This window comes from Perissodus microlepis, chromosome 16 (genome assembly GCF_051167445.1).
Source record: "Perissodus microlepis isolate ML-2025 ecotype Zambia chromosome 16, ASM5116744v1, whole genome shotgun sequence".
NCBI lineage: Eukaryota > Metazoa > Chordata > Actinopteri > Cichliformes > Cichlidae > Perissodus > Perissodus microlepis.
Window position 1 is genome coordinate 4,749,954 of NC_140476.1, and position 27,462 is coordinate 4,777,415.

The 27,462-nt window shown below is 40.8% G+C and overlaps 1 protein-coding gene across 1 annotated transcript in view; it reads left to right on the forward strand.

Annotated features, from left to right (window-relative positions):
• LOC146370248 (tomoregulin-2-like) overlaps positions 1-27,462 on the forward strand; it is a 131,068-nt gene that overhangs the window by 81,462 nt on the left and 22,144 nt on the right. Inside the window, exon 5 of the mRNA XM_084908932.1 lies at positions 20,407-20,503. Coding sequence (XP_084765058.1) covers positions 20,407-20,503 — 97 coding nt within the window. The remainder of the gene's footprint in view (positions 1-20,406; positions 20,504-27,462) is intronic.

The window sequence follows — 27,462 nt, forward strand, 5'->3', positions numbered from 1 at the left end:
TGCGCAGCAGGGGTTTTGAATGAGATGAATTGGAGTGGGGCGGTGGTGAGGTTCAGACGGTATCTGGTGTGAGGGTGGAATAATGTAAACGGAGAGTGGCAGCCGCCGTGTGGCAGAGCTATCAGTGAAGGTGGAAGGAAAAGTGGAACGGAGGCTGATGAGAGTAACAGGGTCACCTTAGGGCCAGCCCTCGCTCTCAGTGGCATCGGGGATTTTATTGTCATATATTTTTTTGTCATCCTGAAAATAATGGAACGAGGCTGAGATGGAGAGCGGTGCAGGGGGGGGAAGATTGCCAAATCAAGGCCTGTGGAAAAGGAGGGACGAGCAGATATCGGGATAGAGAGATGGCAGGACTGGGCTTTTTTCTGTAATGACAGGATTTGACTGGGATTAGGAGAGGGAGCGAGGGAATCAGGTGGACACTTTAGGAAAAAATTTGAGCAGTGTGATGAGTTTGGGATGGAAGCGAGAAAGGAAGAGAGGAGGAGAGAGAAAAAAATAAAAATGAATGACAGAAGTGGAAAGGAATAAAGGGAGGACGGAAAAGGAAACCCTGAAAGAACAGAAAGAAGGAAGGAAGAGAGTTATTTAAGGAAGGAAGGGGGAAGAAAGGAAGAAGGAAATAAATTAAGAAAGGAAGGAGGGGGAAAAGGAAATAAAGAAAGAGGTCACAATAGCGGTTCCTCATGAGGGTCATTGTAGCAGGGAGAAGAACATTTTCTCATTTGCTTGAAGATAATTGCAGCATTCATTATTCTGCTGATGCTCAGTTAAGCACTAAACCAGAGCAGGTCATTTTATATGAGACTTCTATGCACTGCTAAGATGTAATATCTGTTGGACACCCTGTAGCCATTTGTTGGTTTGTCTTTTTTTCATCTTATTGCTTACAGAAGCCATTATTATAGTAAGGCATGATAGCAGCACCCACAATTATATTAATACAGTCGGTGATTTAACAGTGGGCTCCATTTAGAAGTGCAAAGAATAAAAGTTTTATTCTGGATCAATCTGAGTATTTTCTTTATAAATTTGGGCAATGAAATGGTAAAGTCATAGGAAAAATGATCCTCCCATTTGCTTCTGTTTATCCAAAGTTGAGCTGCAGAGGCAGCAGGTTAGACAGATGTGGTTTCCTGTTCCTCCTAGGGGATCTTCAGGTGTTCCTAAGCCATATAAAATCAGTCTACTCTCAGCCTGGCGTTCCCAGAAACCACCAGGGGAAATGCTGAACTACCTCAGCTGGCTCCTACACCACAATTCCTCCAAATGTCCAAGCTCCTCCTCCTGTCCTTAAGGCTGAACACCACCATACAGAGGAAACTTATTACAGCCTCTTGCATCTTCCTCCTCTACTTCATGCCTAGAGGCTTTACCTTCACACTCAACGCAACGGCTACATTATGCTCCACCTCTCCATTGGTCATAAATAAGATTCAGATATATTAAAACTGCTTTACACAGTGTGGCATGTCTCCCTAACCCAGAAGGAGCAAGCCACTGTTTTCAGGCAGAGAACCAGGCTCCCAGCTTGTATCCACAAACTCATTCCTTCAGCACTACACAGAGCTGTTCAGCATAGGTGAGAGTTGGTATTTAATTCCTCTGCTAAATCAAAATCCTTGCCTTCTGGCTCAGCTCTTTCTTCTCCCAGTACAACACCCAAAGCAACTCTCACCCAACCCATTGGGAGCAATCCACTGTTTTCTGGCAGAGAATCACTGCTTCAGACTTGGAGGTGCTGACTCTCATTCTGGCCACTTCACACTTGGCTGCAAACCACCCCAGTGCTGAAACGCAGGTTCTAATGAAGCCAAGAGAAGCTAGAAAAAGCTGTGATTCTGTGGTAACTCTCTTTGCCCTGGCCGGTCCTTATCTTTAAGTGCCATAAAAGTAAAAGCAGGGCAACTTTGTCAAAGTCACCCACTGACAACATGCTTGAATGTGTGTGAATTGCAGAGACACTCATATTACAACAGTCATAAGGAACTGTATGAAGCAAGCACTATAAAGCTAAATGTAACAGACTTTGTTACATGTCAGACAGAAAACCATCACCAGCAATATCCCAGCATCACCGTTCGAGATGCCGAGACCTGGAGACCTGCTGGAAAAAAATGTTCTAAAGAATAAACATGTTTAAAATTCTGTGCACTTCATCGTTATTTCATCAAAAACTAAAATAAATAACTAAAAATATGAAAATTCCTGCATAAACACTCATTTTTTTTCCTTATCTCTGTAATATTCCTCTCTTAATCAGTCATCATGAACCGACACAGCAATTTCTGATTCTTCTCATCAACAGTGCAAATGAGCTTTCCGCTCATTCTCCGGAGGCCTTCGACGGTGTTGTGCTCCATATGTAAACATCTGAAGGCTGTTTATTTGTGGGCTTCAGCACTCATCTCAGGAGGAGCAGGCAATCCCTCGTGGCGCTAAAGTGGGGTGTGTGGGGGGGGGACTGTGCGCGTGCTAAAGGCTTTGTGTTTGAAAGCCAAACTTACACATTGTGCTCTGGGAAACCCCACAGTGCCTCGTGGTTTGTTTACATCAGAGAAACTGATCATTTTGATTGTTGTAATGGCAGACTGGCAGAGGGACAGTTGGCTTGTTTATTCACGGAAAATCACTACACACACAAAGTCCTCTAAATATTAAAGGGCATTGCGAGAAAAGCAAAAGCTTTGAGACGCTCACTGACGCATCAGTCACATGCCGTAAAGAAACAAACAGCTCGACACACTTTTTCTATTGTCCTCGCTAACATACCCAGTGAAGTTATTTCAGTGTACACAGCTAAAATCAATCTAGCGCGTCTCCTCTAAGTCTGCTTTTTTTAATTTAATATTTCCCCAAATACCTTTTAAAATCCTCCCGAGTGTGTGTATTCAGCTGTAATTTGCTGGTGGAGATAATGGCGAGCCTCTGAGTCACATCCTCAAAGACATCTATTTAGGTTTCTCTCAGCGGAGCAACTGGTATATCTGCTTCTACTTTGAATTTCCTCCTGAAGGACGTATATAAAATGTCGCTGTAATGTGCTACAGTATTTGAAAATGAAGCCCACTTTCATGCTTTTTTTCTCCTGCTTTCAGCATGTTACCTTCTTATCACTTTCCTAAACAGCTACTTTATAAAAGAACTTGTCAATCACACTTCATCCGTTGCATACATGAAATCAAAACAGGGGGAAATGTATGTATTTGTGAATGCAGGGACGGTTAGCGGTGTTCAACGATTAAACAAAAGATTGCACTGATTATTATGTCTGAATCACTTATAAAAGTGAGCATCACTGTCACGGCTAAACGCAGGGGAAAAAAGAACAGGTCAATTAGCAAATGGCAGGTTTATGAACTTGCTTTCAGGTGTTTTTTTTTTTTTTGTACCTGTAGCTGCCAGTCATGCAGTACAAGCTTCTCAATGCAAGCTGCAAATGGTGTCATGCTAACCTCACCTTTCTCATTACATACTCCATCAGAGTTTCACAAATTAAGAGAATGAAACAGCAAGGAAGTGTCACAGAGCTGCTGATGACATTTTTACTAGAGGTGCTGTAAGGCCACCGAGACAATTAACATGTGTTGTAGATTTTTTTGCCTCCTGTAGAACTGCCTCCATCAACCTTTTAAACTATAATTAACCAGTGTTTCTGTAACACCAATTTCTACATATGACATATCTATGAGCTTGGAGCCTAGACACCAGACTAACAATATTCTGCCACTGCTGCAAATCATTTCGAACGTGAGCCGTCTGACTGAACTCACTTCGATGTCGAAGCTTCTTTTTTTCTGTTGGAATATTGTCCTTCCACATTTTTCTTTCTGGCAGTGCTGCTTAATAAAATCTTATCTTTACAAGGCAAAATGATGTGGAAACCTTGAACTCTGATGGTGCCAAGTAACAGATTATTGCTTTATAATCAGGACACAGTTTGCTAACAGACTTGTTTTTGTTGTTAAAATAAGCCAGACTCATATTCTCCACATCCTGGCATGGCTCTTCCTCCCATGTTTCCAGCTCCTCCCTTCTTACTTGATCTAGTTCCAATTTCCCTCTAGTCCCCATATCTCTCTTTAGCCCCAGCCAATCCTCTCTGGTGGTCCTGTGTCCACAGGATTAGTCATTAACTCTTTCTCCTCCACTCCTAAGATCATACCCCGCCACTGCTCACCCGCCATCACTGTCCAGGGCTCCAATCCAACTCTCAGTGGCAGGAGATTGGCCTCGCAGGCTGGGGCCGAGATTAGACCTGGCATGGCGGGGCTCGGTGGGCAGCAAGCTGACACTGGTGCAACAGAGAAATAGCAGGCTGGAGCCTGACAGTTCCTGGGATTTTCTGACACTGCTGCATAATAGAGCAAGCAGGTGATGGGGACAGAAGGGGCATTACCATGCCAAAATCACCAATGTCTGTCATTGCCCAAGGACAGAAGTGTCACTAGATGGTGACAGTCTGGCAGGTGTGTTCTCAAAGGTGTTTTTTTGCAGGGTTGCTATTAAAAAAAAAAAACACTGTCATGTTGATTATGTTGATTATATCAACGCATAATATGAATTATGCCGACTTCTGATGAGTGTAAACTATTAAATTACTTACAACCATCTGAACCTGTTTCTTAAAGTTGTGAGGATGTTTTTTCCTCTCTTGGCTTAAATTTTGTACATCACATTATTATATGATATGACAGCCTACAGCACTGTGCAAAAATCGTGAGCCAAGGTTTGTGATTTATTAAAACACACGGAAATGCAGTATATAATGAAAGACACTGTTTTATTCTAACAAGCTTGAGAGTCAATATTTGGTACGACCACCTTTATGCTTGAGCACAGTCTGAACTCTCTTAGGCAACTTTCTGGTAATTTGAATAGTGTTCAGGAATAGTTCTCCAGGCTTCTTGAAGGACATTCAAACCTCTTCTTTGGATGTTGACTGCTTTTTGGCCTGTTCTCTGTCAAGATGATCCACATTGTTACAGTAATGTTGAAGTCTGGGCTCTGGGGTGGCCAATTCAATTCAGTGGCTAAGGTCTGTCAGTTGTTTGGTGCTGGACAGGAGGTGTGGACAGGTAACAGCTATGGCTCCCTAATGAGACTCACCAGGAAAGCGGCTGAGTGAATGAGAGCAGAACAATTGCAGACCAGGAAAACTGACCTGAAAAACATTCAAACCAAAATCAGAAGTGATCTGTAGAGTTTGATGTAATTCAGTGTGGATTTGTTTCTGATTTCAGAAGTTAAAACTGAAAAATAATTTGGTGCTTGGAAGCAGAACACAGATTTGGAGTTGCATGTCCAAAGGAATGCCCATCTGCACTGTCTCATCTATCAGATGTGTGATACCACAACAGAAGCACATTTGTTTTTCGAAGTTTTATTTAGATGATCAGTCATGTTGCATGAGTGTCATATGACTGGCTCAAAATAGCATTATTGGTGATGTGATTAGCTGTTGGCGCAGTGGAGCTCCAGTCACTCATGTCACACAAATATTTTCCAAGTCCTCAAGAGAAAAGCTGTTGCTCTGCCCACTAAAATGACACTACAGATGTCTTTTCCTGCACTCCGAAAGCCCTGCTGAATGCATATTTTGGTTTCTCAGAGTGATGTGCTGAGCAAATTTCTTCAGTTATACGAGTGCCTGAAGTGCTTCTCAATGGGTTAGAGCGGTAAGCAGCAAAATGAAAATGGAGATTGTGAAACATCTGTCTGATACTGATATTTTTCTGTGAGTACAAAAGGTTTGTAATCGCAGATTCCCACAGAACTGCCTCCTTTCTGATGAGTTGCTTTTGATCATATGTTTTAGTATATACAGCCACATTAAAACATCTGACTGCTGAAGTGAACGATGTTGATTATCTCGTTACAGTAACGCCTGTTGAGGGGTGTGATATATTAGCGAACAAGCCAACAGTCTTTTCTTGAAGCCAATGTGCTTGATGCAGAAAGAAATTGGCGATCTGAGCGACTTTGACGAGGGCTGCATTGTGACAGGTAGTGGACTGGGTTAAAGCATCTCTAAAACCCTGGTCTTGTGAGGTGTTCCAGCGTGCAGGCGCCTTGGACCTTGCAAAAGTGTCTCAGGGGGAAGCAAGCAACAAGATCATGGGCTCATTGGTGCATGTCGGGAGCAACAGCTGGCCCGTGTGGCCCAATCCCACAAAGGAGCTGCTGTAGCACAAATTGATGAAAACTGCACACCACTTATTGGGCTGTATAGCCTGCAGAAAGTGCCTACAATTGGCATTTGACTCCATAAAAGAGGAGCAATAAAAGATGATGTCCTAGTTTAATGAATCGAGCTTTCTTTTACATCATATGGACAGCTTGTGTGTTTGTTTGTTTACTTGGGAAAATTGGCACGCAATATCTGAGTGTAAAAGTGTTGTAATTTGGGCATCATGCAGATCCTTTGTTGAGATGTACCCTAGCTCACTGGAGACTGAAAAAAGAATACGGTGCTCTTCTACTTGTTCAGGTATGGTTGAAAAGCAAAACTTCACTTTCATGAATTTTAATCAAATATCTGCAGGGTATATTGGGAAAACAAGTAAAAAGAAAAACCCAAAGCAAATTCATCCATGAAGCATCACCTTGCACCTTACAGGAATTTAAAAAAATTTGGTGCTAAAGTCTTGATATCGGATACGACAGGAGACCTTCCGAGGTCCTGAATTAGTGTGAAGTTCATGCCTTTAAAGGTCAGAGCTGATTTGGCAGCACACATGCGACCTACACTATTTTAAGCAGGTTGTTTTAGCAGATGAGCCTGTCTGCTTGAAATACAAACACTTAGATGCAATTGTTGCCTGGACAGATGCCAGTATACTGTCAAATCTAGCATGTTTAAACTACATTAATAACCAAGCAACCAAGCCCTTTTAGGGATGGAAGATTTTTAATTTAAGAATGAAGAAGACTGTTATTGTGAATATGGGTCTGGAAATAACCACTAATACTGCCAAAATGCCCAAAAGAGTTTCTGTAAATTCAGATCTTCTGCAGGGTTACTGGCAGCCATGGGCTGATTAAAAATTCAAACTAAATATTGATGTTTATTAAAATGGTTCGTGATTCAAATCCATTTTCTGTCCATGTCTTTAATTCTATTTATTCTTTGTCTTACCTCCATGACCAAGCAACATCATTTACGTATATTGTTATAGAGGCTAAAAAGAAGATTTATGTATTTATTCACTGCAGTAAATGTGAGTCAGTAGACTCATGCTCACAAGCACTGCTTCTAGTAGTCTTGAAGCAGAAACTCCAGTATGTGAAACCTGCTACAGAATGCATGTTTTGATAAGGATATAGATATTCAGTGTCTTACACTATATTTTGCCATATCTTTAGCCACACCTATGCTCTACACATAAAAAGGAAAGTGTTGTGTTTGCACTACTTTAGCTGTCATAGGTGAACCCAATGTTTTTAGGCCCACAGCAGGACTTGGGCTAACCATATATATATAACCATATCCCCGTTAGGAGATTTTGGTCCTCATAGCTGTAGAGATTCACACAAAGTACATGCTGTCTAACTCAGAATGTGGTATCCTAGCTCTCTTTTGCTGTCATTTTGGTTTCTTCCCACCCGAGTGACAGCCACAGACAGATTTAAAGTGCAACTTCTGCTGTTTTTTAACATTAATCAGGTAATCCTTTTTAGGGAATTTTAAAAGAACTCCTTGTAGCATAGCTAAAGGTGTCTAACTACCATACAAGAGTCTAGCACATACTGATATCGTGCTTGAGCATATTTATATCATGTACTGTCGTCATTATCAGCTACTCAGCAACCGAACAAAAGCTGCTTGTGTTGCTGCAGCCTCAGTAATAACAACAACAAATGACACAGTATATAATTACACTGCTGGTCAAACGCAGCATTAGCTTACAGAAACAGTCATTAGTCAGCTGCTGTCTTGTTGGTTTGCCATGTGGGCTCGCCACTTGCAAGGCAAGAAGCCTGGTGTGTTGCCAGCTGAGTGGCAGGACATGGGTAAGCATTAAAATATGAATGGATTTGTCTCGAGTTCCAGATGGAGCTGGATGATACCTTTGGTCTAGCTTTTCACCAGACCAGAGTGTTAGCAGCTCCAGAAAATCGCAGTAGCACTATTAGCTAAGGTGACAGAAACATGCAGTCACAGCTCCGACAGTCAGAGAGCTTGTGTTCAGTTGTCTTCTGAGGGGTGCACAACAAAGAAAGTTCAACATAGTCTGGCTTTCTTTGACCTAAAACCACAGTCAAAAATAAAGGGCATTATGTGTCGGGGTTATCGGCCTTCTTTGTCAACTCTGGCTTCCTGCTTCAGGGTATGTGAACACAGACATGAAAGGGAGCATCTGACATGTCATTTGACTCCTCTTCTGCAAAACATGGACCAACTGAGAGCTGTCTGGTTAGCCAGGAGAAACGCGTCATTAAGATCTATAAAGAACAAAAACAAGACATGTTGGTAGAAACGCCTTAATACATGTTAATTCCTGTGGCAAGATGAAGGAAATGTCCATGTGTATTTTTGCACTACAATACCTTTACTGCACTGCTTTGGCTCAATTGGCTGTCTGCAGTCATTTTTAGAGCCTATCATTGGATATATATAATTGGTATAAATTAGCATGAATGGGTCATTTTAAACTAATCTTAAATGAGAGAGGCTATGGCTCAGCATAACTTGTTTACACACTGATTGAACTTGGCTGTTCACTTTCTGTAAATGTAAATATGATGCTGGGTTGTGGTCATTATGCTGCAGTCACATTAGGGACCATGACACAGCCAAAATCATTGTAACCATGTACACTAACTTGCAATCTCATTGACTTTGGAGTAGTTGCTGCAAAGACAGGGACGAGGTCTCTGACCACTTGAAGTCAGTTGCCATTTTCAAAGCAACTTTGGTGCATCAAGGTCACGCTTACATGTTAATAAGACAGAGTCAGTCTGCTAGCAGTTTGTGATTGAACATGCTCAAGTTGGTAATTAGACGCAATCTGTTTGTTGATACTGAGATCAACTGTGATAAATTGGGGAAAATCACAAATCTGTTGCAGAAATTCCTCCAGAAATAGTGAAATTACCCTTAGTGATCCTTCCTTGTGACAAGAACGTAGCTGTCATATTTTTCTCCGGTGCGACTGGGCCATTAATGGGTAAAATATCATTCTTTTTTGCTATCATCCGATGCTGCCTAAGGAGTTAATTTAAAGGAACAGTGTGACATTTTGAGAAATGTTCTAATTTACTTTCTCTGTGCCTGTCTCTGTATAACATCCCTTCACCTACTGAGGAACATAACACCCCATTAAGTCACAAATTTTGATTTTTATGCTTGGTTTTATAGACATTTTAACATGTGTCTTGTTTGTCTGCAAGCTTAATAGACAGAGACATGCCAGCGGTTTCTTTCCCTGCTGCCACTGCATAGATGAGGCAAACACATGCAAAGACTTTTCATTAAGCGTCACCAAAAATAAATGAAAAAGGGATGAAGTGTACTTGGCCAAATGATTGCCTAATTTAAGCTGCACATGGAAAATGTGCAGGAGCTGTAGTTTTTGTCAGGTTTAATAAAAACATTACAGGATTTTGTATTGTCGAGATGCTTAGAGGCCTCACCCCACAGGTGTTTCCACTTCATATACCTAATTAGATCACTTCTCAGCACTGTGGATGTGTACACACTGTGCCTGATTGACATGTTTATGCCTGCTTTTCTTAGTTTTGTAGCCCCCTGTCAAGCCAGAATAATGCCTGTCTGTGTTGTTATGAGCTAAGATCTAATTAGCAGACATTTAAAATGTTGCCTTAATATATTTAGGTAACTTTACACCATCACAGTAGGATGAAGTGCGCCACAGTACCTATCCACAGAAGCTTCACACTGTAGCATTGGTCCAGGTGGGCTACTTGTGTCCCAAACAAGCCGCATAGGACACGATATTTTTGCAGAAGGACCACTCAACAAACCAGAGTGCATCACAATTTTCCACAAGGGTCGGATAGAAAAAGCCAGAGACACAGAGAGAGCGTTACTCGCTGCCAGCTCATTCCTGTATATTCTTCACCTTGTGCAGGGGCTTGAGTGTAAATATGCCAAGGTTAGAGAGGCCTAGCTGCTAGTGCAAGCTGAGAGGGAAATTAATTGAATTTCCAACGAGCATGCTGATGTGAGATATGGCTTGGAAATTCAGAATCCTTGTGGGCTGTGTATATGAGGACAAACAATGGCATGATGGAGGGAAGTATACACCAAGAAAGAAAATCATTGACTAAGTAATGGAGACTGCTTGCATATTTGCCCCGATGGTGCTAGCTGCCACATTTGAATCAAATTAAATGGAACTGAAATTAAGCAGACACAAAGGCGTGAATGATTTTGTGAGGTTGATTTTTTTTTTTTAATCCATTTTTTCACCTTAATAGACAGTAAGTGCTTTGGACCAGAGCTGTTGCTTTGTCATAACGCATTAGTGATAACAAACTTAAAATAGATGGGTGTCCTCTTAAAGTGGGAGCAGTGTGCAACGCTTTCTCCCTGACTTATTTAAAGCCCAATGTGACTTGCTTTAGGCTAGTTTAGCATATTTCCGGATTAAAGCAGAGTCTTGTCTGGGACACAACAAAGGAAGGGGCTGCTCAGAAAAAGGTCGGTGTAAACCGCTGCAAATATGCAGGGAAACGGCACAAAAGCTGATTCCACACTCTGTTGTTGGGGAATCAGTGCAGTGTGAAATAATGCCGAGTTCTTCCAAGTTCTCAGTGTTACTTTATGAATCCTAATTTTATGGTATGTTTTTCTCGTAAGACTGCAGCACGTGCCATTATTATTTGTTCTGTTTAGATGCCTTCAATTAAGTCATAATTATTTTAATTAGTAAAGAGTTTTAATACCTGTGGGGGTTTTTTGTTGTTGTTGTTTTCCAACAAGTGAATAAAGTGAAATCACATATATAAAACATACACTAAAGTCCTATGTTAGTAACCTGAATGCACTTCCCCTGAGCTCTGGTTGACTACAGAGACTGTAGGTGACACATCCTGGGCCATTTGGGTGTGAGGAGAACAGAATGCGTGATCTAATCCTCTTAAAGCAGGGAGAGATGGAGTTTTAGAACCATAATTCATATTTTTAATCCACTCATAAACGCTCTGACCCAGTTGGGAACATTGTTTATGGATTATGTTACATTAACATCCCCTTTGTTATTGCTGATAGAAGTTTTACCTGGCTGAAGCTGTGCCTAGCATTTGTGGGATTTAGACAGAGGTCACCGTGTGTGTATTGCACTTTCAATTTTGGCAGGTTTATGTGATGCATGCACATTCACGGACAAAATTCATGGAGTTAAGTCTTACATAACCACAGCACTGTGAGAATGATCTGGCTGACTTGTTTGTCTCTCCCACGACCAGTTAGGCTAACCTCGGTCCAGGATGCAGCAGCAGCTCGAGTCTCATTCGTGGCCGAACTTCGCTCTTGGCTAGGCGAGGAATGGTACTTTGACATGGCGCTGTGGATCTGGGTATTCAGGAATAATCCTTTGTAGATCTTTGCAAACATTCACAGAAAGATTTAAGCAGGCTTTTCTTGTACAGCCTTGCAAAATCTTTGTCAAACTGGTGTGCAATAAATAAGGATTATTTTGCACTGTGAAACATGCAAAGCTACTCTAGTAGAGTCCAAGAATAAAAACATATGCATTTGGAAATGAGCATTTCCCTTTAATGATTTCCAGAGTGGCTGCTATAAGGGATTACTGCTACCTCATTTGTTAGCATTAGGGGTGGAACAATTCTGAAACTGAGGCTGAATACAAATCCAAAAATAATACAAACATCAGCAGCTTGGTCTCTTGGTTTCTTAATGCTAATACTGTGAGACCCATGTGGAATTGGTTATGCCTACTTAAAACTGCTTCTTTTTTTATTATTTTTCCTTTCTGAAAAAAAAAAATCAAACTGTGGTTTTAGAGAAACAACAGGTCAGCGTGCTCACAAACGTTAAGCTGAAATATTGAGTAGTTGAGTCGAGTAGCACTCCTTAGTAAATTCAGAACTCCAGCAACACAACTTTATTACTATACAATGAAATATATCTTCTGTTTCTGTGCTTCTTACAGGGTCAAGTGAGAATTCAAATCATACAGACATTGTCTGACTTATTGTGCGATCAGGTCAGACTTCGGCGAGCAAAATTTGTCGTGGCAAACCCAATGCAGCTCAACAGCATTGCTTCTTCGTTGGTGCATGGATTACTTGCAGTGATAAACAATCATGTTAACAATCGATCTTTTCTGAAGGAGAAGCCCATTTCTCAAACCAGCTGGAGAACGAGGATCCTTGAACTCCGGCTGGATCAGTTCGAGACTGGAAGTAAATCTTTTCTTTTCTGCTTCCACATGTAAATTATTTGCAAGCAATTTTTTTGCCGGCTCGCACTGTCAGTAAAAGAAGCTCCCAGAGCTTAAGAAGAGTTTCGCCTTTTAATTATTTGACTGCAAATAAAATACGCTCATTCACAGCCTTAGAAAATATAGCTTAATGGGTTTTATGTTATGTCACTGTAGTTCACATGATGTGTTTCTGTGCCAATGTCCACCAAACACTTTGATGGTTTCATTATTTATATCACTGTCATTATTGTCCCATGCCTGATTCATTTTGTCATTTGCATCAGTGGAACAACCGCCCTTGGCTCACATGTTGGAGAAGCTTGGCTTCTCCTCACTGGCCTTATGGCTGACAAATGACTTTGTGAAACGCGATATGGTCTCCCACAGCAAAAAAAAGAATAGAAATTGAATCCTGGCCTCTGTCAGCAGTCTCATCTGTCATCTTTTCAATATTGATGTCCATTATGTTTATGGATTATTTGGCTGTCTTCTGTACTCTGGCCCAGCGCGCCCTGTCAGATCAGCCACTTGGGGCAGTGTCCCGGTAGATAATGTCATTTTGATTGATGGCTTTCATAGTTTAATTGTCAGCACGGTCTAATTTTAATGGAGCTCTCCACACAACAGAGAGATTACATCTTAAATGAGGCAGGGTTCAAACTGTGTGTAAGGTTGCACTGCGATGTTGATACAGTGATACTGTACAATAGATTCTGTATCATCATCCCAGGCCATTATCAGCTACTTAGCTCATGTTCATTGCTTCCTGGATCACTTTTCATGGATCACATGTCGTTTTACGGGAAGAAAACAGCCCTCGGTTAGATTTATCACACCTGCCAGTAGGCATAATTTTGTTTTGCTGGCATGGTACATATATTTAGTAGCCTGTACACAGGACATTTGGCGCACGCAGTCCAACTAAGCATTTGGATAAGGCGTAATTCATTAGGTACACATAACTAAAAACATTAATGCACAGCTCTTGATTAAGTTTATGATGTTTACTTTGAAAAATCCTACTTGACAGAATAATGTCTCAGCTGAAACCTAGACCTGTCCAGTCTGACAGGTCTGGTCTTGGTACCACAGGACTCACACTTACACCTACAATCAATTTATAATCACCAATTAACCTAACCTTAACCGCATTCGTTTCAACATCTGAATATAATTAGTAATCAGTCAGCTGTGTCATTTGTCATATGCTTAAAAGTCCAAATGTCAAAACATGGACACTTTAAATAATCAAATGAAACAAGCCCATGTTATTTACAGAGTACAACAACATGTTGATGGCTGAACATAAATAACTTTAACTGACTGTAACTAACAGTTGACATATTACCATTAGTTTGAACCACTAATCAAATTTCCCAACATTCAAACCTTTTATATATTTCATTGTAAGCCAACTTCCCTTATCACTGATTAGGCATCGTCACATTTTCCACAATCATTTTTACTTTTGCAATTTTTCTGCTCTCAATCCTGATTAATTATGTAATATTATATTTTGTTATTACAATATATGGCCAAAACATCCTTCATCTTAGCCAAATAAACAGGGGGTTTAAATAAATTGCTGTAAACATGTTAGATCTAAATTCTAGACGCAATTCAATTCAGCTTTATTTACATAGTGCCAAATTACAACAGCAGTCACCTCAAGGTGCTTTATATTGTAAGGTAGAGACCCCACTATAATATGGATCAAACCCGACAATCAAACAACCCCCTTTGAGCAATTACTTGTCAAAAGTGGGAAGGAAAAAAAACCCATTTAACAGGAAGAAACCTCCAGCAGAACCAGGCTCAGGGAGAGGCAGCCATGTGCTGTGACTGGTTGGGGGGTGATCGGAGGTAGAAAGGACAAAAAGACATGCTGTGGAAGAGAGCCAGAGATTAATAATGACTAATGATGTAAAGTGATGTATAAAGATGGGAGTGAAGACGAAACACCAGCAGCACAGACCTATTGCAGTGTAACTAAGGGAGGATTTAGTGTCACTTGATCCAACACTAGCTATCAAAAAGTTTTAAGCCTCATTTTGTAAACAGAACCTTTTGAAGAGGCGTTCTGCAGTAACAGCAAAATGTGGGGTCGTCACAGTATGTTTCAGCAGCCACACACAGCCACATGTAGGATATATCAGCCTCCATCTCTCTCTCATCCCTCTCCACCACACTCCATCTCTCCCCAGTGTGTTTGCAACCAAGGTCGTAGTGGTCCTGCTCTGTTTTCCAGGGCTGTGTGGGCTTCATTCATCATCCCAATGATGGGCGCGTTGGGTGTGTGTGTCTTTGCGCGTGCGTGCTTGCGTGTTTGTCTTATTGTTTGTGCAAGCCTGTGCCTGTCTCTTGTTCCCTCTGTACGCTCGCTCAAATCAACGACCCCCACCTCTGTTCTCTCTTAATCTCCTTATTTCACTAATGCATCGACATGAAGAAAGATGCAACTGCACCACACTGTCACACATGTGGTGGAGAATATGCTCGTTCAGGAATAATGGCCTGTATTTGTATAGCGCTTTTCTAGTCCCTAAGGACCCCAAAGCGCTTTACACAACCTGCCATCCACCCATTTACACACACATTCACACACTGGTGATGGCAAGCTACATTGTAGCCACAGCCACCCTAGGGCGCACTGACAGAGGCGAGGCTGCCGGACACTGGTGCCACCGGGCCCTCTGACCAATGCATGGTTATAAGCTGATATTCAACCAAGGGGGATAGGAAGAGCATGAGAGGGAGGAAGAAAGAAAATAAGAGCAACAAAGAATACAAAAGTAACACTCACACCACTCAAGTCAATAGTTAGTAGAGGCGCTTTTGGCAGCCGTTACAGCCCTGGGCCAATATCGATAGGTCTCTATCTGCTTGGCACATCTGGACGATGCAATTTGTCCTCTATTTTCGCTTGCCAAAGGACTTGAGCTCTATCAGGGGAGCGTGAAATCTGGATCGGTCTGAGACAGAGATGGTTGTTTTTAAGTCATCACACTCAGATCCAGCGTTACCGCCATAATCTGGGCTGCTGAGTTTTTTTTAAAACCATATAACCCTCTTTCACCGAGTCTCTGCTAAGTCTTCTGGCAAATACTAGCCTCGTTTTTGATAGGCATAAACCAATGGCAGGCAAAATCACTCCAGCATTAGCAGGCCTTATCTCAGCTATGAAAGCCTGTAGCTCATTCAGAGCCGATCATTCGTGGACATTTTTGGAGGACGGGCTACTTATCCTCTACTTATATTTTTGCTTTACTATTCAGTGCCTTTGTGTGTTGTTCGGTAGCTCCACATCAGCCTTTCCTTTGAATGTGTTTAAATTTAGTTCAGATGCTAGTTCTCTGATAGGTACTTTAAACACGATTGTGTCACGAGGTGTGTTTAGACTGAATGCAAAGTGAATTTTAGATGTGTCGTCATTGCAAATGAAGCCAACAGAAAGACACACCGCACAAATAGACACATGCAAATTTTCAGCGGAGGATGTGAATTGAAAATGTTTTAACTGAAATGCGTAAAGAACATGTTGTCCTGATCTTTATGACTCCAGTTCATGAACATTTGTAGGTAATAAAAAACAAAACAAAATGAGCGCGTACTGGTGGGAAATTATTATTATAGATTCGAAAGCGTGTGTGCAGTCGCAACGCACAGTTGCTACATATGTTGGTAGTTAACAGCTACATCTGTGCAGCTGATCTATTTGCTGTTGGCGGTGAATAAACTGTGTTCGCATTTGCACAAAAATGTCACCACTAGATTGGACTGCAATGTTCCTTTTGTCATAATATGCTCGTAAAGTCACAGTCTGCGTGAGAAATGATTGTGGTTAACTGCTAGACCTCAGTTGCAATTCACCCAGAATCACAAATATGCTTCAGGGACTGCACACTGGATGTCCCTGCTTTTATTTCACAAGTTACAGGAGCTGAACAAATCGACCAGCGCCTGCTTTCAGCACACTGACTCAGGCGACTGCTGCAGTTAAATGAGCTCCAGACTTGTCGCTGGTGTCCTCCCTTGCAGCAAACCGTTTTTTCTACGGCAGCCTGGAGAATGCATAGCTAGTGCCACCAGTGGAGTGATGAATTCTGCTGGGGGTTTTTTATGTGAATTTCCGTGGATGCATGCATGGCTAATCTCCATACACAGTACTAAGGGGATTAAGAATGCTCTCTAACCCCCGGATGAAGGTCCACAGCACCTTTGTGACTGAGCCACCATTTTTTACTCCTCTGTCATTTTATCTCTTATCCTGCTTATCTCCCCTTTAACGCACATTTTTCACTGTGATCTCTTCTCGTCCCTTCTCTCTTCTTTCTGTGCCTTCTTCTGTCCTTTTGCTGTCGTCTTGCACAAAATCTACATTAAAGCATTGAAACAAAGGGAACAAAAGGAAGGCAGGTTTTGTTAGAGATGAAGGTGAGGCTATAGGATCTTACTCATAGAGGAGGCCGGTCGACCGCTCTGGTCCAGGCGAGGATCGATATTAGGTGATGTAGGAGCCGGTGGGGGGTGATTGTGGGGGCAGCAGAGGGGCTAATCATTTCAGTCATTACGCATCCGTGTCTCCTGATTCCTGGGATTAGCAGGCACAGAAACACGGGAGATGTTGTGTTAGTGCTACATGAGACTCTATCGGGGATTTGGAATGTGGAAAATACTGCCTGTCCCAAGTTGCTTTTGGTAATTGTGTCTGCAATACTGAGAATGGGGATCTGGGGAAAAGTGCGTAAAGTGTTGGCTGCAGTGCTATGAAGAAAAGGACAGAAAGAAGCAGGCATGGAGATAATCCTGGCATCTGTGCCATGTATGCGCGAATACACATGTAAGAAATACAAGCGAGCGATACAGAAACGTGCATGGGCTCGCTCTCTCTGTCTCCCTCTCCTTCTCCCGTGTGCAATTGTGGGAGAGTAGAGTCGTGGGAGAGCTTACATGCTCGCCTGCCCACAAGCCTTTATTTGAAGCTGATCATTTGACAGAGTACAGAAAGGCTGGAGAGGCTGGCTAGTTCTGGTGCCTGCAAGAACTGAAAATTGCTGCAACCTGTGTGTGTGTGTGTGTGTGTGTGTGTGTGTGTGTGTGTGTGTGTGTGTGTGTGTGTGTAACAGAGAGGGAGAGAGAATTTCACACACCAAAACATACATGACAGGTGGAAATAAGGGAAATTACATTCACATCAGTGGTCAAAGAGTCACAACTGGCTAATTCAATCAGCTGGAGTCTCTGCGCTGACAATACGCTAAACTCTGATGTGAGACAAAACCCGAGTCCATATAATTGAACTGCTATGCGCTGTTGAACACTTGAGAACAACACTGACAGAAGTCCTTGGAAGTATATGAATTCACAGACATGGATTTTTTTTTTCCTGTTAATGGGCTTTAAAGGGCACGTTAGCAGATTTTATTTATTTTTTTGTTTACTTGCGATAAAAGCAAGTATTCGGCCTCTGATTGATGTTGTGCATTGCATACATCTCATCTATTCTTTACGTAGATTTATAAGAACACCTCTGACTTGCAAACTGAAGAATTTGAACAAGATGGCAATTACCAGAGCAAAGAGGTTATAAAGAAAATATACTAATGAGTTACATTGTGCAAAGTGAAACTCCTGGAGTTTTGGAGCTTGACTTACCAGAGGGAAGAAGAAATGTGTTAGAAGATTAAAAACTTTAATCAATATATTATTTAGCAGCTAAAAACAAGAAAAATGCTTACCTTTGAGGGTATAAATTGTAAGTGGTGCATTGACTGGAATTTATATGACACATTTTACTCTTACAGGGCTCTCAACACACTTTTAATTGAATGCAATTTGTAGGCAGGCATCATGTTTTGTCCATTCTGGTTACACTGTATATCTAAGAACAAGATAAATACACCGGAATAAATCAGTATAACAGCTAACCATTATCACTTTAAAGAGGCAATTTATTTATAGTTCCATATTTTTATTCATGGTTTCTACTAGAGTGCCTTTGGTACATGCATTTATAGTTCAAATAATCCTTATTTATCCTGTGTTGAGCCTTGGTGTAGCCCTTAGTTTGTTCAGCCTGAAACAAGCTGTTGTAGCACTCTTTGAGCCAACTTCTGTGCTCACCACCAGAGCTGTGTGTCTGATATTGTGACTGTACTAAGGATATCCACTCTCACATACATCAAGCTATCATACAGATGTGAAGGTGTTCAGCCACCTTCTGTTCAAATGTTCTGTTTGCAGTGCAGAGCCAATCAGAAGACAAGCCAGAGAGGCTAGGAAGCTAAAACATCTTGTTTCAGACTGAAGACAACCTGTGAGTGTTACACAAAGACCCAGAATACGATAAAGGATGAATATTTTAAAATATGAGCAGATATAGATGAAAAAAAAGTGCTTGAGTAAATGAGAAATGCTATATAAAGAACTTTTGAGTTCTCAAGTAAAGTAGAAAAGCACTATAAAAGAGCCAGTCCATTTAACCGTACTAAGGTTTATTTATTAGTTCAAAGTCATCTACTGATTTTTTTAACTGCAGAATTAGGTGAACAAAACTTTCACAAACAATATTTCTATGTTTAAAGCATTTATAAAGTAAGCGTGCTATTTGTTGATTAGGCATTTCAAAGTTAACCTAAAGTGGAACTTGAAAGAGGTTTAAAAAGACAAACTAAGCAAAAGATTTCTCTGTGCATTCACGTTAAACTCGATGGCTAAACATCAACACCGTTTCACATTTTGTATTCTTGCCAGCCCTGTGACCTGAAGGTAAAGCAGTGAATTCAAAATGTACATCTTTTCACATGACTGCAGATGTTCAGCATTCAGAGGACATGCTGCCTCATTGCCATGGCTGCCGTCTAACACCTGCAGCAGCATCAGACGCAGCTTCAAAAGAAGAGGGGGGAAAAAACACCGAAAGCAAAGGCAGAGCGTTTGAAAGGAGTTTAACATCCTCAGCAAAAGAAGTTTTCACTCTTGTAGGCTGCATTGTGGGATTGGACACAAGCAAAAGGCACGGACAAAGCTGTTGGGATAATCTGACCAATAGCAACAAAATTCAAGCTGAGAGTTATGGATAAGGAACTTCACATGTTAACAGTCAAACAAAGCAGACCTAACTGACTTTGACCTTAAAAGAAGAGTCAAACTCAACTTAAGCCTGAGAGTGGAAAATCAGGTTAAAACCTTTCTACCGGAGTTCTTTCCAATTCAATCCAGTGTGTCGCGAGGGATCACAAGAAATAACAAAAGTTTCTGAAGGGAAAATGAAAGACGTGACACAAGGGAGAAATGCGTGGTGGCAGCAGCGTGGATGTCTGTGCAAGCGTGTGTGTGTGTTGGGGAAATTAAAGATATGACATGGGGAAATGATGCCAAGTTCCACCTCTTCGTCTTCTTTTCCAAAGTTGTCCCCACGGGCCCTGGTAAGTTTAAAAATAGAGCTTGTCTAATGGAGAAGAGGGCCGAAGGGAAAGGAGAAAAAGCACGAAAGAGCGTGCAGAGTCCTCTGTGGTAGGAGAATGCAATTTGAGATTGGCCAGATTACTTCCCCCCCTTTCTTCTCCCCTTCGGCCACTCATGAGGCGTGATATGCACCGGTGGGGTCCCTAAGCCACTATAAGCCTGACGCCAGTACCTACACCGCCGCCAAAGAGTCGTCGCACTCTCAGAGCGAGAAAATCAGCGAGATGAAATAAAAGAGGGACTCCGAAGAGATCAGCGGGGATTTGAGAGAGATAGATGAGAGTCAGGCGAGGGACTCGAAAGGGGTGGAGGAAGGGGGTAAGAGTGAATGGATGAAGGAGATAGCTTCGCTGGGATTATGACGGGATAAGGCAGAATGTAAATGCACTTGTCTGCTTTCTCATGGTCACATTGTGAGAGGTTGGAAAGAGCCTGCTGGCTTTTAGACAACAAGTAAGAGAAGAAATGGCAGCAACGAATCAGTCATCGCATGTTTTCCTCTGTTTCTCTCTGTTTCTTGCAGGAGGAGAGGGCTCAGCGGAGACTGGGCTGAAGGAGACGTCCACCTGTGACATTTGCCAGTTTGGGGCAGAGTGCGATGTGGACGCAGAAGATGTATGGTTAGTGTTCCCAACCGAAACGCTTGCATCTACCATTTTTAAAGCCAGTGAGCTCATGTCAGTCCACAGTCCACAAGAATCAGTACTCCTTCTAGAGAAGTGGTCACAACTTAATCAAACTTGCACTCAGTGATCACCTAATGGCTCTTCACCTAAGCTGCGGTCATGGTCAAGGTCACAGTTTGTGCAGTACAGCCAACCACAAGAAAACCTCACTCATTACAGGTTCACTGGCAAAGGATAGTGAGTCAGATGAGGTACATCACTGATGTTGTCAAAGCCTTGTCACACAAATCATGTTATTTTCATCATAAATATACCCCTTATGTTTGTTATTTGAGACATTTTGGCAAGTCTGAACACAAAGAACTCAAATAAGAGCCCTCCTTTATCCTGCAGACGCTCAGTTCTGAACACCCACTGAGGTTTAGTGCATGGCTGACCATTTCATTTAACCTCAATTACTAGAGCAGGGCAGGGAGAGAAAGGAGATTTTCGCTTATTCTGGAAATCCAATTACTATCCTTACAGGACTTGGCAATGTCAGGCCAAAAATGACTTTGACTTACACAAGAAAAACTAGTTCAGTGATGAAATAACGTTTGTCATAGATTTAACCATTTACTGCAGATGAGATGGATGCAGGTAATGTGTTTTTTGGCTCGCCCACATGCATTAGCAAGTAGGCAGCACTAAAAACATCCTCAGGGGTACATAAAAACACGCGTGTTCAGAAGCCAATTAGAAGAAGGCTCAACTGTTCCAGCGAAAGCATCAGTGCTTTGTGCAGCATGAATGAGGCTTAAATGAACCGGCGTTACAGATTTGGTGTGGAACACCGTCAGCTGATATCAGCAAAAAGGAAGGTAGTGCTTCTAAGAAATCCCAGATGTACCGCTAGAAATTAGAAGTGCCCTGAGAGTATGACTCTATCAAACTGCTTGATGTAATGGAAAGATAATGTACCCGGGTGTGCAATAACCGTAATGCCAAGGAACGGCTTCATGATGCATTCTGAGCCCTGTTGCAAATACTGAACAGCTGGAGTCCACTCCTCCTGATGCCTCCCACTTCCACAAATGCACCTTAATATTCTGCTAAAGCACATAAATTGATTTATTGGCAATTTCTTAATATCCAAAGGGAGAATCCATAAGGTCACAACAGCAGAGTGCTGTCAATGGTTTTGTGCACAGAAAATCAAAAACATTAAAGCAAGAGGAGCCTTGAGCATATTTAGCACAAGCTGAAATAAAGACAATTATACTCTACATAATGCAGGGAGGGAGGAGACAACGGGCGAGAGAGGCAGCGAAAGTCAATAATGCATCTCGTTAAAAAAGCAGTTGACATAAACAGACGTATGAATATTTCAGTGTCCTTTCTTGTAAAAACAGGAACAGCAAGTACCCTTTAATCTTTCAAAAGCCCCGAAGGTGTTTTGATAAGAATGTTTCTGGCGAATAATCAGAAAGGTAATTGCAAACCAACAGCAGGTAATTTTCATCAAACAGCACCCAACAACTGGCATAATATAAGATCATTTTGATTAAAATGACAGGTTATTCCAATCAGGAGGCAGCTGAGTTTAATCAAACAAACCGTCAGCTGATGAAACAATGAGTGGAGAGAGAAGAAAGTAATCAAATACCAGGTGAGGATAAAGTGATGTGACGTGAAATATTTTTCCTATTTTCGCACAAGAAATGCAGATATGAATAATTAAGGAATAATGTTCCTCTGCAAATTGTTTGCTGCCATGTAAAGCACTGCAACGCTCAGATATATGGGACCTGACGTGGGCTGATAATCAGAATGAAGTGGCGTCTCGTTGTCACTTAATTATTCAGTTTCGTGTTTATTTCTTGTTAATTAGCGTTAATTAGCTAATTAGCGAGGTTAAGTGATGTTGGTTGGTAAGAAGATTTTGCCATATTTGGACAGGCCTATGTTAACTGTTTCCTCCTGCTTTCAGTTTTAATCAAATGACAAACTCCTGGCCTAAAAAACGAAGCCCAGGAGAAGTTTCTAAAACCATATAAAAATGATATCCACCTGAAGCTGGCTTCAGAAGCTCAACAATCCTCATACACTCCCATGTTAAAATAATTTATGGAAGAGATGAACACATTTATGAATTATGGTGCATCACACTCACTGTGTGAAGGGTTAGAGTTATGTATTATTGACGTTGATTGATTGATATTTGAACACCTCTGTCTACTACATTTAACCATCGCTAAGGCATTTGCTGATGCTTTTCAGTGCTTTTCAGTTATCTCACAAGTCATTCGGCCCTCTATGAGAGAGAGACCAGCCAATAAATACTCCACTGTGCTGGGATTCGTTTCAGTTAGTACAATTCTAGTATTACTTTATTTATGCATTAGCACTAGTTTGTGGCTCCACAGTCTAGTGGTTAACACATTTTGCCTTAAATGTGAGTGATCCTCAGTTCAAGACCAGGATGTGACACAAACCCTGTCCCAGTCCTGGAAAACTATTCAAATCCATCCATTGTAGCAACCCTTTGGGAAAAGAGAACAGTTGAAAGTACCTTTATACATCAGCACTGATCGTTCACTACTTGTTTTGTAGAAAAATTAAGCTCATTGGCAAACTTTCAGCCACTTTCTCTGCTTTTTATTTTCATTTCTTTCATGCAAGTTGAATATAACAAAGACATTTTTGTGTTATATGCATATTCCATATCGTTATAGCATATGGGCATATTTTCCCAAACTAATGAAAACAAATGCTTTGTGCCGCTTCATGTTGAGATGTTTCTCTCCTTTTCCTCGGTGCATTACAGTCTATGCTTGAACATCAGTACTTTTCGGAAAGCACTGAGGAAGTGCACTACACGAGTACAATCTCATAGCGCACTAACAAATGGTGATTGCAGTTACAACCATTTTCTATGCAATATAACAGTGTTTTCTGTTACAAATGATCGCTAGTCCACAAACAAAGAATATTATGGTGGCTATGTCCATTTTATGTATTTTTAGGTCTGAAGTTTTCTTACATATTTAAGCTAACTAGCTGCTGTTATTGCTTCATAATTATCAGCCAGAAGAGCAGTATCAATATTGCCACCTAACTGTAATTTGAATTTTAATCAGTGGATATTACTATATTGCAGTTTTATATATTATTATATTGCTCCTTTAGCTGTCCTGTGGTCAGATAAAGTAATTACAAAGTTGCATTTTTTGCTATAAGTTAGCTCGCCAACATCGCTGCAAGACTTCCAGTCAATCACATCCCAACATTGGTGATTAGTTTGGTGCCAGAAACCAAATTTGTCATTTGTTGTTATGCAACGAAGCACTCTGTGTACCGTCATTGGTTTACACAATGGTAAACCTGATGAGAAAGTGAAAAATTATTTCATTGTGTTATTGTGAATATTGGTCCTGCTACACTATAACACGCTGCAGTGGTTAGAACAAGCAATTGTCCCAATCAACCCGGATGCACAAGGTCTCAACTTGGCAGTATTCCAAACAGCCCATCAGTGCTTGTTTTGTACCAATTTTCCTGTCACAGATTTTTTTGGCTTCGGTACAGGTACACAACTTCCACATTTGTAATTTCTCGTAAAAAGCTGTGATTGGCTCAGTTGCTTTTCTAACTGCGGTTGCAGCCATTACTGAGTCACAAAACTAAATTTAGGTGAAACCCTGATGGAAAAGGGTCTGAAATGTGTGCAGCAATTTAGAGGTCCAGATAAAGGCTATGGTTAAAACTATTCTAGAAGCTGTTTTGAAATAAATTGCTGATGGTGATGACGTGATTGGGTTTTTTTTGTTTTGTTTTTTTTTTTTGCTTTGTTGAAAAAGAATTTATCAGTTTGCTATTTGCATCTTTAATTTTTGTCGTTTTAAAACCTGATTATTATTTTTATACATTCTGACAGTATAAAAGAATGCATGACAGCATGTTATAAGCTGTTCAGCTTTTGCTTGGTCAGGATAACATAAAAACTATTTCAGCATTTTTTCCCTCTTAAAGTTCAGATAATTCCAGTTGTCATCATTTATGATTCATCATCAAATACTCGGTTAAAAATACCCTTGACCAAGGCTTTTTCTTGCAACTCTCTATTGTTGCCGCATAGGGGCTGCCCACTGGTCTTAGTTTTTGCGATGGGTTAAAGAGAGAGAACATTTTTTTTCCTGCAGGAATCAATAAAGTCTACCTCGACTCACCATAAATCAGTCTTCATAAATCAATCTTCTTCTCTTCATTGATTCCGATAAGAAAAGGAAAAATGTGCTTAGTCTTTCTGTGTAGTTTGCAAGAACCTCTTTTGGGTAAACTTTACTGCACTTGTTCCTGCTGTATCAAAGAGCCTTGGTAGCCTTACTCCACCTCTCTATATTCTGGAGGCAGACAGCAAGCAAAAAAAGACAAATTTGCCCCTGAGGGATCAATACAGTGTCACAAAAAATCCATTTAGATCCATTTGTGGTGTAAAACTGTAATTACCCAGAAAAATCCATGCTTTCAAACCCATCAGTAGCACCCATCGGTGTTGATAGAATTAAGGAAGAGGAGGAGCAGAGAGTGAACCGGTCATGGCAAGGGACACTTGCTGCACGAACACTGGGGTTAGACCTCCTGAGAGGGTTTTTTAAAAGCCAGCACTCATCTCCTCACTGAAACCATTCTGTGGAGAGCAAACTACCCCTCCTGCATGGAAACCAGAGCTTTGCTTTTCTTTATCATTCATTTGCTATTTCTATATGTTCATTTCTCTTTGTTTTAGTCGTACTTATCACTCTAGTTGTTTTACATTTCCTTTTAGTACTTTTTAGACCTCTGTAGTGTTTTGTCATGTGACATTCTTATAGTTTTAATAGTGTGTTTCTGGATATTTTGAGCCCTTTTGTAGATATTTTGCATCTCTTTGTAGAAATTTTGAGTGTTTTGTTATTTTATATAAAGTTATTCTAATTTAGTAACTTCACAATAGACTCTTTGGTCTCTGATTTGCATCCCTTTGTTTAGTTTTTAGACTATTTTTGATAACATTTGTATGTAATGCATAATGTACATTTTTGAACTTTTCATAGGCTTTGTCACTTCTCATCTCTTTGTTCAGTTTCTAAATCCATTCGTTGTGGTTTCACTTGCAGCAATGGTGACCTTGAAAGTTGCTGTAGTATGTCTTTGATGCTGGTTGGCACCTCTTTATAGAACTTTTGAGTCCTTTTCTGGTTTTTCATTTGTTTTACACCCAGTTATTGTAATATAGTAACTTTTAATAGACTCTGTTCATTCCTTTGTCATTTTATTCTATTTCCAATTTGTAAAATCACATGCCAGCAATTCATTTTCCCAAAGGCTCACATGGGAAACTGCTGCTTGTAAGAGTAGCTGTTACAATCAGGCAGTGAAAATGTGAAATAGGCGCAGTTAAAATGCCAATGTGTTATTGCAGTTTAATCAACATTGACAAAAACTGTTGTGAACAAAATGTGCATGGTTTTGCAAAAAAAGGACTTTTAACTTAATACAAAATGCTATTGCTATTTTACTTGTAGTTGAATTATATAATCTGCAGTTTTTCAGTCTGTTTTTTTTTTTTTTTTCTTCAGTGAGCAAAATCAATGTGGTGAGGTGAAAACATGAAGGACGGTCACATCAACAGCAAATGTAGCATCTGCCTTCTATTCTGCATCTGAGAGCTCTGGAATGTCCTTGCCCTTCTTCTCACAAAACTTGTATTTTAGCTCTCAGGTCCCGCACTCTGTTAGCTTTTTGGCCAGGCTGAGCCATCTGACAGCTTTCTCATGCATCTATTTTAAAAATGCAACAGTTTTTCACAGCCCCAGCTTATCGAAGCATTCATTTTCCCCCATGAACGAATCACTCCTGACGCGGTCCCTTTCACTGAGTGCATTGCTGCCATCCCCTTTGTAATCTCAAACTCTTTAACTGGACTGTGTTGCAAACATTGCAGCTGTCATCAAGGACCAAGAAGAACATTTTAAATTGTCCGCTGTATGTCAACTGAAGTTCCAGATTTCCCGCAATGTCTTGTTACGGCATAAGAGAGTCCACCAAACAATCGGCTATCAAGGAGTTTATCAGTACAATGCCTAGATGTGGTTTATAGGGGTTTTTCTAACTTTTCATCGCTTTATTTGTCCCTTTGTCATTGTTCTGCATCTTTTTGTGGAGGTGTGAAGTTTTACCTCCACCTGTAGTCATCTTTTAACTTTCTGTGTTTTGATGTAGATTTACATCTTTTTGGAGACCTTTTTGAGGTTATTTGACATCCCTTTGTGAGCACTGGATAACTACTTTACTTTTAGTTAGTTTGTAACTCTTTGTGGTCTCTTTGCATGTACGAATAGACGTTATATTTTATATTACATGTTAACATTGACTTTTGGCCCAGAGATGACTGTACAGACCGAGCAGTGTTATTATTTATCAGTCTGTAGTTTTGCTTTGTTTTTCCCATTCCGCCATGTTCTCCTCCTCATGGGAATATCAGCTGTGTTAACCAGCTCTGCTCTGTCAGGTGACGTCTGCGAGTACATTTCATGAAGATAACACATCACATCGACCTAGATGATGAATGTGTTTATGTCTGTAAATAGCTTTTTCTGCTTTGTGATGATCTTCTGTCTTCAATTTGTTTTTTGATCTAGCACCTGTACAAGTTGTTTGTCTGCGCCCAGTATACCTGTTCAGCAATCCACCAATGATTACTGGACTCATAACATTTTGTGTCACAGAGCATTGCAATTTATTTTTGCTGTTTGTGCCTGTTGGGTTTTATTGTATATTTTCTCTTCTTTACTTTGCATTGTACCGTTACTGTTTTGCTCTCTCTGTCTCCACATCTCTCTCTCTGGCTCTGTTTGTCTATTTGCTTCTCTCGCACAGTTTTTCAAAGATTTACAGTGAAATTTGAGGCTGAGGATTATGAAAATCAATGC